General features: G+C 41.7%; 1 protein-coding gene across 1 annotated transcript in view; it reads left to right on the plus strand.

Annotated features, from left to right (window-relative positions):
• The window catches only part of LOC122542344 (putative ATP-dependent RNA helicase DDX17), a 43,743-nt gene that overhangs the window by 3,891 nt on the left and 27,244 nt on the right, over positions 1 to 12,608 (plus strand). The window contains exons 3-4 of the mRNA XM_043680022.2: positions 11,129 to 11,225; positions 12,083 to 12,216. Coding sequence (XP_043535957.2) covers positions 11,129 to 11,225; positions 12,083 to 12,216 — 231 coding nt within the window. The remainder of the gene's footprint in view (positions 1 to 11,128; positions 11,226 to 12,082; positions 12,217 to 12,608) is intronic.

Genomic DNA, 12,608 nt, shown 5'->3' on the forward strand with positions numbered 1-12,608 from the left:
ATAAGGTTTTTTTAACAGTACCTTATGTGCTGACACTTCTGATAAACTGGCAAAAATTATATACGTCAAACACTCTGAAGATTACTGTAATATTCTGACTATTTATTATAGTTTTATTTACCCTAGTGTAAATGTACTTGTTGAATACAAAAGACCACATGAAATATCAGCTATTTAATTCAATTTTTGAGTCAATTTCTCATCAAATACCACAGTTTTCCACAATGTCTAAGTAGTGCAAGTGAGAAGGCTCTCTGCTGGTAAGTTTTATATATTTAAGGCAAAGTTGCATTAATATTTGAGTTGTGTCTCTAAATAAATTAAAACAGTGATTTATACACCCCCTGCATTAAGTTTCCATTATTTAGTGTATTTTTTCATCTATAATGTGGACATCCTGATTATCCAGAATATTTGATCAATCAGCACACTTTTAGTCTCAAGTGCTAGATAATAAAAGTTAACTGTATTTAAATAAGGAGAAAGTGAGGTCTGCAGATGCTGGAGATCAAAGTTGAAACTTTATTGCTGGAACAGCACAGCAGGTCAGGCAGCATCCAGGGAACAGGAGATTCGACGTTTCGGGCACAGGCCTTTCTTCAGGAATCAAATTCCTGAAGAAGGGCCTGTGCCCGAAACGTCGAATCTCCTGTTCCCTGGATGCTGCCTGACCTGCTGTGGTGTTCCAGCAATAAAGTTTCAACCTGTATTTAAATAAGCAACAAACAGTAGCACGTATTGGAAAGGTAGAGACTTTCCTGTGCTTGGGATTGTTTTCTATAGCAGTATGTACTAGAGCAAACAAGAAGTGATCAATGAGTCCTGATTTAGTTAACGATCGATATTTATCTAATCGTGATCATGATGTGATTGAGTTCAACATGGTTTTAGAAAGGGAAGAATGTAAAATCAGCACTAAGTTTCCAGATTTTATCGTGGTCAGACAGTTTCCCTTGTGAACTGGATAAAATGACAAGTGAGATATTCGGAAGCAAATCTGTTGTGATACGCAACCAAACCCTAAGAAGCAGTAGCTCTGCTAACCAAAATGGATACATACAATTGAAGAAATAAGAGAATATAAAAAAACATAAATGTAGTGAAAAACAACACACACTGGCAAGTGGAAATGATGTGAAAAGTAGTGAGGGGTGTCAAAATAGATAATAAGGAGGAGTGTGAAAAAGAGGGCAACAAGGTTAACTTTGCTTCTTATTTCCCTAATGTGGTTATAATGTGAGCCATTTGAACTGCTGCTCGGCGGATGCTGCCTGAATTGTTGTGCTCTTCCAGCACCACTGATCCAGAATAAAGAGGAACCTCGATTATCCGTATGAGATGGGTGGGCACTATTTTGTTCGGGTAATTAATTGATTTCCTCTGGGGCTCTGAGTTTTATGTGAAGTCTGCTGTTCAGGAGACTAGGCAAAAGCATAATGTGCACGAGACCCCGCTTGCTCGCACGCCCGCAGCCCCAACCCCACCCCTGGCCGACCCATGTTGTTCTTGCCCCCCACAAAATCCCGGGGCAACCGGGCTGTACGGCAACAATAAGACTGCTGCTGCCTTTGTGTGGTAAGTCTCCAAACAGTGCACATAAGTGCGCGCACACAATCTTTTGACAAGTTCCACCTCTGCCCTGTACAGGACAATGTTGGAGAGATTGGGGGGTGGTTAGGGTTCACTCTTTTGTAGAACTCCAGGAAAAGTGTGGTGGGTTGGGGGGTTGAGAGAGAGGGTGAGAGGTCAGTGATTTAGAAACAGTGCCTGGATTGTTCAGAACTGTTCTCGGCAGTATTTCAGTGAGCGGAGTTTGTTTTCAATCATTGTACCTGTAAACAAAAGACACAGTCAGGTTGAAACAGCTCTTTGACATAATGTTTCTATCAAGACCTTGACTTCCCCTTTGGAATCTGATATCTGGATAATTGATATTCAGGAATAATTGAGGTTCCCCTGTATTGTGATTTTGACAGTGAAAATCAGGAAATTAAAGAAAAATACTGGTATACTGGAAATTGCATGTGTTGAATTGGTGTTATGATTAAGAAAACTTGGGAAAACAGCAGTAATGAGAAACTAATGATCAAAGGGAGTGATAAATCCCAGGACCAGTTGGTTTTCAAGTTTTGGTTAACTGACAATGTTGTGTGTCTCTAACTGACGTTTTACAGCTCATAGAATTCCCATGGTGTGGAAACAGGCAATTCGGCTGAACAAGTCCACACCGAGCCTCCAAAGAGCATCCCACCCAGACTCACCACCAAATCAAACCTTTAAATCTTTGGACTGTGGGAGGAAACTGGAGCACCCGGAGAAAACCCATGCTGACATGGGGACAATGTGCAAACTCCACACAGACAGTCACCCGAAGTGGAATTGAATCCGTGTCCCTGGTGCTGCGAGGCAGCAGTGCTAACCACTGAGCTCCCATGCCGTCCCTCTCTTGTTTCAGAACCTTCACTTAAATTGAAAAATTAATGTAGATCACTCTGAAGCTGAAAGGAAAGCCAGAGAATTCTGGACCAGTTAGCCCAACCTTCTATTTGGGAAATTCACAAGAGTTTATTTTTTAAACAATAACAACTTTAAAGCTTTCTGCTGTTCAAATAAGGTCACAAGTGAACAATCATTCATGACTAATGAATATAGGCTGAGTTAAAAGTCAGTTACCTGATGAAGGAGCAGGACTCTGAAAGCTAGTACTTCCACATAAACCTGTTGGACTATAACCTGGTGGTGTGATTTTTAACTTTGTCCACCTCAGTCCAAAACCAGCACTTCCACATCATGAATCACCTACCTTTGTTCATCTTGAGCTTGCTTTGTAGTTCAGACAGATCATGTCCACTCAGTTCTCTCTCTCTGCAATTTTTTTCTCCTTGATATCATCAGTATGCTGAAACCTACCAATTTCTGTCTTGGGTATGTCAGTTGACTGAGTTTCTACTGCCCTCTGGAGTTGGTGATTTGAACTTTTTGAAGAGGTAGTTCAAGTAATGGAAAGGATGTCATTTCCTGTGGGTGTTTATGTGGACTTAAGGCATTTGGTCAAAGTTCTTCAAAACACAGCTAAAGTTGCAGCTTGTGGAATAGAAGAAGATTATTGACCTGGTTAGGAAATGGATTGAGCAGTAAGAGACAAGAGAGTAGGGATAATGGGCAGGATTAATGATATTTTGTAGGAGTGTTGCAGCCTCAGCTATTCACCATCATTGTTAGTGACTCATAATGGGGCAGAAAGTCATATCAGATTTTGCTGATGATGCAGATGTTATGTAAACTGTGTAGATAGTATTACAAAGTAATATAAAAAGGTTAATTGAATAGTCAGAACTAAATTCAATCAAATAAAATTTAATCAAGTGTGAAGTGATTCAATTTGGCCCTAAAATATTTAAATGGGTCACTTTCTCTGGAAGTGGAAAGCTAGAAGCAATGGGATCTAGATCACTAAAATGTCCTGAACAGATCAAGAAAAGCTGATGGGATGTTGACTTTTCTGACTAGAATATAAGGGTTAAAGTGGCACTTCAACTGTACAAAACATGCTTAGACTGCAGCCAAATGCAATGGGCAGTTCTCGGCACTATTTTGGGAAAGTTATCTTCGTGTTCAAGAATGCAGAGAAGAGAGTTACCAAAGTAACATTTTTTTTAAATTAAAAGGCAGAATTACACAGCTTACCTGAAACTAGAGTACAATTACTTACACTCTTAGGAATTTTTAAGTACAGAAATCTGTTTTGTACTTTCTCCCAACCTGGGACTGAAAGTCAGATAAATTTTTAAAATGGTCAATTTTGGTGACAACACCAGGAAAAGCAATGTTTACAGTATGTTACCCCAGTGAATTGTGACAGTATCTAATCCCCTTATAAACTCTCCCTTACATACACTCTGTCACCCATAGGCAGCACGGTGGCTCAGTGATTAGCACTACTGCCTCACAGCGCGAGGGACCCTGGTTTGATTCCAGCCTTGGGCGACTTGTGGAGTTTACACATTCTCCCCGTGTCTGTGTGGGTTTCTTCCCATAGTCCAAAGATATGCAGGTTAGGTGAATTGGCCATACTAAATTGCCCGTAGTCTTCAAGTGCATCAGTCAGGGGTAAATGTAGAGTAATTGGGTGGGTTCCTCTTCGGAGGGTTGGTGTGGACTTGTTGGGCCAAAGGGCTTGTTTCCACACTGTAGGGATTCTATGATTTACATGCACACACGTGTGTGGGATTGGGGAGGGGGAGCCATGGAAAGATGCGAAAGCAGTTCAGTAGTCTCTATTCACAAGATCTGTTGAGTTTGTGCTGGTCAGAAGGTTTCATCTTGATCATCCTTTTCCAAATTGCTTCTGCTGGTTTGCAAGAGGCACAGGATGACTGATTCACTTATAAATAGTCTCTGACTTCCCAATTAAAAGTCGATTTACAGTAACTACTGAATGAAAGGTAAACCAGATTTCTTCAGAGAGCAGAGAGACAGCTCCTGAGCTAGTAGAGATCTGATCACTTCTCTATGTTGTTCACAGCCTTCAAGTACTCAGTTATCCAAGAACCAATCACACAGTTGCGAGTAAGCAAAAGGCCTTTGTCATCAGTCACTGGTCACTAGTCCATAGACCAAAGTTGAATACAGAACTGATTGGATTCAGTTCATCAAAGTCAGCATGGCTTTATGTATGGGAAATCGTGTCTCACTAACTTGGTTTGTTTTTTGAAAAAAGTGATGAAGATGATTGAAGAAGGCAGAGGGGTGGACATTGCCTATATGGATTTGAGTAAGGTATTCAACAAGCTTCCACATGGTAAGCTGATTAGCATGGTTAGATCACATGCAATACAAGGAGAGCTAGCCACTTGGATACAAAATTAGCTCGAAGGTAGGAAACAGAGGGTGGTGACGGAGGGTTGCTTTTCAAACTAGAGGCCTGTGAACAATGGTGTGCTGCAAAAGTTGGTACTGGGTCCACTGCTTTTTGTCATTCATATGAATGATTTGGATGTGAATGTAGGAGGCATTATCAGTAACTTTGCAGATGACACCAAAATTAGAAGGGTGTAGTAGAAGGGCATCTCAGAGTACAAAGAGTCCATGGGCTGTTGAACCAAGGAATGGCAGATGTAGTTTAATTTAAATAAATGTGAGGTGTTGCAGTTTGGTGACACAAATTAGGGTAGGACTTGTATACCTTAATGGTAAGGTCCAAAGAAGTGTCATATTGCCAAACAGAGATGTTAGGATGCAGGTTCATAATTCCTTGAAAGTGGAATCGCAGATTGAAGAAGACATTTGGTGTGCTTGTCTTTATTAGTCAATGCATTGAGTATCAGAGTTGGGAAGTCATGTTGCAGCTATACAGGACATTTTTGAGGCCACTTCTGGAATACTGTGTTCAATTCTGGTCTCCCCGTGACAGGAAGAGTGTTGTGAAATGTGAAAGGGTTCAGAAAAGATAGGATGTTGCTAGGGTTGGAGAAGTTGAGCTTTAAGGGAGTGGCTGAATAGGCTGTTGGCTATTTTCCCTGGAGCATCGGAGGCTTACAAAATCATGTGGGTCATGGGTAGGTGAGAAGCCAAGGTGTTTTCACTGGGGTGGAGTAGTCTGAAACTAGAGGGCATAGAGTCATAACGATGTACAGCATGGAAACAGACCCTTCAGTGCAACTTATCCATGTTGACCTGACCTGACAGAATTAAAAGGGACCTAAGGGCCAACTTTTTCATCCAGGCAGTGGTGCATATATGGAATGAGCTGCCAATGAAGGTGCTGGAGGCTGGTACAAGTACAACATTTAAAAGGCATTTGGATGGGTACATGAATAGGAAGGATTTAGAGGAACATGCTGGATTGATTTATAATATCTGGCCACCTTAGACAAGTTGGACCCAAGTTTCTGTTTCCATGCTGTACATCTCCCTGGTTATCTGTAGCCTTATCTTCAATTACTGCTTCTTCAAGCATGCTTGCAATGTGTGTCAGATTACTTGCTTTTCAAAGTATGCAGCAACTGGGGTTTTTAAAATCGTTTTGTAGTTTGGTCCACAATTCTAAAAAATTAAACTAAAAAGCCTTAGGATAGGGAACCTAGAGCTAGGAGCATAACCTGGAAATTAGATGTGGACCCATGAGAAATTGGAAAATGCTTCTACCCAAAATCTGGTCGAAATTTCTCAGGGTGCAGAATGTTCTCAAAGCGGGGAGAGGCCAGCAGGTCATTGTACACGTTAGAACCAACGACATCTGAAGGGAAAAGGTTGAAATTCTGAAGGGAGATTAGAGAGTTAGGAAGTAATATATCTGGATTCCTCTTGGTGCTACGAACTAGTGAGGGCAGGAATAGGAGGATAGAGGAGATGAATGCATCGGAGGAGGAGCTGGTGTATGGGAGGAGGATTCACATTTTTGGATCATTGGAAGATCTTGGGGTGGAAGTGACCTATACAAGAAGGACAGATTGCACCTAAATTAGAAGAGGACTAACATACTGGCTGGGAGATTTGCTTGAGCTGCTTGAGGATTTAAACAAGTAAGGTGTAGGGGTGTGACCTAGAGAGATAGTAAAAGAGGTCAATCTGACACTGGTACCGTTGAGAAAAGAGACGAGTCAAACAGGCAGGGATAAAGCAGAGAACAAGGTAGGAAAGATCACTTAAACTGCATTTATTTCACTGCAAGAGGCCTAACTGGGAAGGCAGATGAACTCAGGGCATGGTTAGGAACATGGGACTGAGATATCATAGCAATTACAGAAACATGGCTCAGGGATGGACAGCACTGGCAGCTTAATGTTCCAGGATGCAGATGTTACAGGAAGGACAGAAAGAGAGGCGAGAGCAGAGAGAGTTACGTTTTATGATTATGGATAATATTACAGCTGTACTGTGGGAAGATATTCCTGGAAATACATCCAGGGAAGTTATTTGAGTGGCACTGAGAAATAAGAAAAGGATGGTCACCTCATTGGGATTGCATTATAGACACCCCTAATAGTCAGAGAGAAATTGAGTAACAAATTTGTAAGGGTATTTCACTTATCTTACGAATAAAAGGGTGGTTATGTAGGGGTTTTTAACTTTCCAAACATATACTGGGACTGCCATAGTGTTAAGGGTTTAGATTAGATTAGATTACTTAGTGTGGAAACAGGCCTTTCGGCCCAACAAGTCCACACCGCCCCGCCGATGCGCAACCCACCCATACCCCTACATTTACCCCTTACCTAACACTACGGGCAACTTAGCATGGCCAATTCACCTGACCTGCACAGCTTTGTGACTGTGGGAGGAAACCGGAGCACCCGGAGGAAACCCACGCAGACACGGGGAGAATGTGCAAACTCCACACAGTCAGTCGCCTAAGGCGGGAATTGAACCCGGGTCTCTGGCGCTGTGAGGCAGCAGTGCTAACCACTGTGCCACCGTGCCGTTTAGATGGAGATGAATTTGTTAAGCATGTACAAGAAAGTTTTCTGTATGTAAATGTACCTACCAGAGAAGGTGCAAAACTTGACCTACTCTTGTAAAATAAAGCAGGGCAGGTGAATAGTTGCATTTTAAAGTTGTTACTCAGGTGCTGGGTGTAAACCTCACCCATGGTATTGTTATGACACACTGGGATAGCCTGCCTGGAAAAGAAGCTCTGTATTTTGGAGATGTTGCAAAAGTTTAGAGGGTGCTGCTCATGTGGTGGTTTTTGAGCCTGGAAACCTGTATTCACCGGAGTTCCTCCCTTATTGTTTGTAGTTTATAGAACTGACTTTAATGTAGGGGGTTGATCAGTAAGTTTGTGGATGATGCAAAGATGGGTGAGGTGGTAAACAGTGAGAAGGGTAGCCTTTACATTTACAGGAGGATATAGACCTGGTCAAGTGGACTGATCAGTGGCAAATGGAATTCAATCTAAGCATGCGATGATGCACTTGGATAGGACAATCCACACAAGTGAGACTGGAAGGCACTGAGGATCAGTAAGCCTTTGGTATACATGTCCCTTAAGTAGCAGGATAGGTAGATAAAGTAGTCAAGAAAGTATATGGGACTCTTGTCTTTATTCATGGAGACATAGAGTTTAAGAACTGAACTGGAATATGTGCTGGAACTATAAGTAGCATTGGTTAGACCACTGCTAGAGTTTTGCAATGCTAGAATCCATATTAAAGAAGGGATGTGATAGCACTAGTAAGGGTGCAAGGAAGATTTACCACGATGTTGCCCGAGTTGAAGAGTTTCAGTTATGCAGAGATTAGACAGCCCAGGAGCAGAGAAATTTGAGAAAGGGATGTGATTGAGATGCATAACGTTGAGTGGCATAGATAGGAGGAGATTTTCGCCTTGGTGGACAGATCAGTGACCAGGGGCTGTAGATTTAAGGTAAGGGACAGGAGGTTTAGAAAGGATATCAAGATAAGACATTTCACCCAGAGGGTGTTGGGAATCTGGAACTCACTGCTTTATGGGTGTTAGAGGCAGAAACCTTCAAACCATTTGAGTGTTTAAATGTGTACTTGCAGTGCCAAGAGAAACAAGGCTATGAGCCAAGTGCTGGGAAATGGGTTAAGAATATTTAGGTGTTTTCTGACTGGCGCAGACTTGGTGGGCCAAAGGGCCTTTTGTCGGTGTTGTAGTTCTGACACTTCTTTGTCATTTATGTCACATTTAAAACACAAAAATGCATGGTCCTTACAGTATGTTAATTTGAGAGTTTAGCTAGACATTGGCAAACTTTAGAATTTATTTGAAGTGGTAAGTGGGTAATCCAAGATGGAGGATGGGGAACATTTCTGGCTGTAACGGGCTGCTCCTTTTTTTTTTGAGGTAGTTTGTGTTGGAGGTGATTTCCTCAAAATCCAGGAGCAGCAATTACTGTTTTATATGGTGTTGCAATTGTTATGGAACTTTGGGGAAAAAAAGTCAAAACAACAGCACTTTTAAAAGGGGGAAAGACAGACAAAGGCAGCAAGCACATGGTCTGTAAGGGAAAGAGAGAAAGAAATCCGCACTGCTACCTGACACAACAGTGATTCTGCGCAGTTTACGGCCTTTGCTGTTTGAATTCATGTATCGCTGAACATTGGAGTGCGTCTCTGAAGACTTAACAAACAGTGAAATTCACAATTGATCTTGGAGAGATCAGCCAAGTTTCCAGTATCAAGACTGGCTCTAATGTAGTGAGGGGTACTTTTAGATTACATTACAGTGTGGAAACAGGCCCTTCGGCCCAACAAGTCCACACCAACCCGCCGAAGCATAACCCACCCATACCCCTACATTTACCCCTTCACCTAACACTATGGGCAATTTAGCATGGCCAATTCACCTGACCTGCACATCTTTGGACTGTGGGAGGAAACCAGAGCACCCGGAGGAAACTCACGCAGACACTGGGAGAATGTGCAAACTCCACAGTCAGTCGCCTGAGGTGGGAATTGAACCCAGATCTCTGGTACGTTGGGTTCCAAGAGATCAGTTGTGATAGGGGACTCTGTAGTCAGTAGCTCAGACAAATGTTTCTGCAGCCAGCAGTGAAAAATCAGAATAGTATGCTGCCTCCCTGGTGCCAGGATCAAGGATGTCTCCGAGGGTGCAGAACGTTCTCAAGGGGGAGAGAACCCAGCGGGAAGTCATTGTACACATTGGTATCAACGACATAGGAAGGGAAAAGGATGAGATTCTGAAGGGAGAATGTAGAAAGTTAGGCAGGAATTTAAAAAGGAGGTCCTCGAGGGTAGTAATATCTGGATTACTCCCGGTACTACGAGCTAGTGAAGGCAGAAATAGGAGGATAGAGCAGATTAATGCATGGCTGAGGAGCTGGTATATGGGAGGAGGGTTCACATTTTTGGATCATTGGAATCTCTTCTGGGGTAGAAGTGACCTATACCAGAAGGACGGATTGCAACTGAATTGGAAGGTAACTAATATACTGGCTAGGAGATTTGCTAGACCTGTTTGAGATGATTTAAAATAGTGGGGTAGTGAGGGGGGACCCAGAGTGATACTGAGGGAAATGATCAATCTCTGACTGGTACAGTTGAGAAAAGGAGCGAGTCAAACAGGCAGGGACAAAGCAGAAAAGAAGGTAGGACTGATAGATTAAACTGCATTTATTTTGATGCAAGAGGTCGAACAGGGGAAACAGATGAACTCAGGGCATGGTTAGGAACATGGGACTGGGATATCATAGCAGCTACAGAAACATGGCTCAATGATGGACAGCACTAGCAGCTTTATGTTCGAGGATACAAATGCTACAGCAAGGACAGAAAGGGAGGCGGGGGGGTGGCATTTTTGAAAGGGAATAGTATTATAACTGTAATGAGGGAGGATATTCCTGGAAATACATCCAGAGAAGTTAGGTTGAACTCAGAAATAAGAAAGGGATGATTGCCTCATTGGGATTGTATTTTAGACCCCCTAATAGTGAGAGGGAAATTGAGAAACAAGTTTGTAAGGAGATTTCAGTTATCTGTAAGAATAATAGGGTGTTTATGGTAGGAGATTTTAACTTTCCAAATATAGACTGGGACTCCCATAGTTGTTAAGGGTTTAGAAAAAAAATTACAAGAATGTTGCCACGGTTGGAGGATTTGAGCCATAGGGTGAGGCTGAATAGGCTGGAGCTGTGTTCCCTCGAGGGTTGAATTCAGAGGTTTATAAAATCATGAGGGGCGTGGATAGGATAAATAGACCAAGTCTTTCCTAGGGTGGGGGATTCCAGAACTAGTGGGCATAGGTTTAGGGTGAGAGGGGAAAGATGTAAAAGTGACCTAAGGGCAACGTTTTCACGCAGAGTTTAAGAATGTGTATGGAATGAGCTGCAGAGGAAGTAGTGGAGACTGATACAATTGCAACATTTAAAAGGCATCTGGATGGGTAAATGAATAGGAAGGGTTTAGAGGAATATGGGCCAAGTGCTGGCAAATGGGACTAGATGAGGTTGGGATATCTGTTTGGCATGGACGAGTTAGACTGATGGGTCTGTTTCCATGCTGTACATCTCTAATTGGCTAAATTACAGAGGTTTTACCACTGAAAGCTAGGATCTCTCTCTCGCTGCTTGCCATGCGTCTGGGGAACTTGTTAGTAAATCTGAGCTATTTTAATTGAAACTGCTTTTTGACTTTGTTGACAGTATGATGTCGAAGACTTCCGCAGAAAGAAAGAAATTACAACAAAAGGAACAGACTGCCCAAAACCAGTGTTCCAGTTTCACCAAGCAAACTTCCCTTGTGAGTGTCTGTGCGTGCAATGAAGTTTTTCCTCATTGAGGTTTTTCTTGACTGTGATCTTTTGCTTCCTGCTTTATTTTAGTATATTTAAAGTGTGTGTGATATGTGCTTACATATAAAATCTAAATATGTTTGAAGGGAGGCTTTGGACTCTGGATTTAGAATCATGAGTTATCTGTTGTGTCTGACCTTGAAACAGATGAATTATGTAATTAAGATTGTCAGCAAGTGTACAACAATGAGATCACATTAGGTAATGGATTCCACACAGGTGTATTTAAATATTGTGGTTCTAGTTTACTGGAGATCCAAAATCACCATAGATTTGGGGCTTGCTGGGACCCTTTTGTTCACATTATTCCTATAAGACTAATGAATTGCATTCTTTCAAATGGTCACTGGCTGTAATGTTGCACAGACCTAATAGCTATAGTTAAGTGATTTACTAAAGACTGCCTGTGATGGGCTTTTAAACACCAAAATTAGGAAATACAGGCCAGATTTAGCAGCTCTGCATCCCATATTGAACTTCTTCAGAGCTGGAAAGAAATTACAACAGAATTATTTAAAAAGGACTAGAACGCAGAAAGGAGAATAAAACACAGATATACATGTTATCAGAAATATGGTGGAAAATAGGCAATTGTTATATATTTGAAGTGGTATTAATTAGAAAAATAATAACACTTTACGAGGTCTCACAACCACTTGTGTGTTCCCTCTTGTCTGTTCCATTCTTTTTAAGTACTGTTAATCTATAATTATTATCTTCTGACAAAGCTGCCTGAGGGTTTGATTTCCAAGACCTACACTTTTGATGATTGAAAATGTCCTTGTGAATGGTTTTCTTTTCCTAGCCTATGTGATGGATGTTCTGTGTTCACTGAATTTTGTGGAGCCGACACCAATCCAGTGCCAGGGCTTTCCAGTGGCACTTAGTGGGCGTGACATGGTCGGAATTGCACAGACTGGATCTGGCAAAACGCTGGCTGTAAGTATTTGCAATTTTCTTCCATTAAAATGTAATGATTCTTGGGTAGGTTAATTATAACCTATTTAAATTACATCAAGAAAATGTGTTCATTTGAAGTTATTCAGCTTTCATATATATGTTGCCATCTGTGAGAAAACTCCTATTTGGGTATAAAATCCTGCTGGTATTTCTTTCAACATCACTAACTGCCGAAAAGACCAATCTTTTTCTTTTCTCATCAAATTGATCAGATGTGCCAAGGTGTGGCAGATGGAGTTTAATTTAGATAAATGTGAGGTGCTGCATTTTGGGAAGGCAAGTCAGGGCAGAACTTTCATAGGCTTAATGGTGAGGTCCTGGGGAATGTTGCTGAACAAAGAGACCTTGGAGTGCAAGTTCATAGTTTCTTG

The sequence above is a fragment of the Chiloscyllium plagiosum genome, unplaced genomic scaffold (genome assembly GCF_037043375.1).
Source record: "Chiloscyllium plagiosum isolate Xiang-an unplaced genomic scaffold, Cpla_swu_hap1 HiC_scaffold_33, whole genome shotgun sequence".
NCBI classification, from domain to species: Eukaryota; Metazoa; Chordata; class Chondrichthyes; order Orectolobiformes; family Hemiscylliidae; genus Chiloscyllium; species Chiloscyllium plagiosum.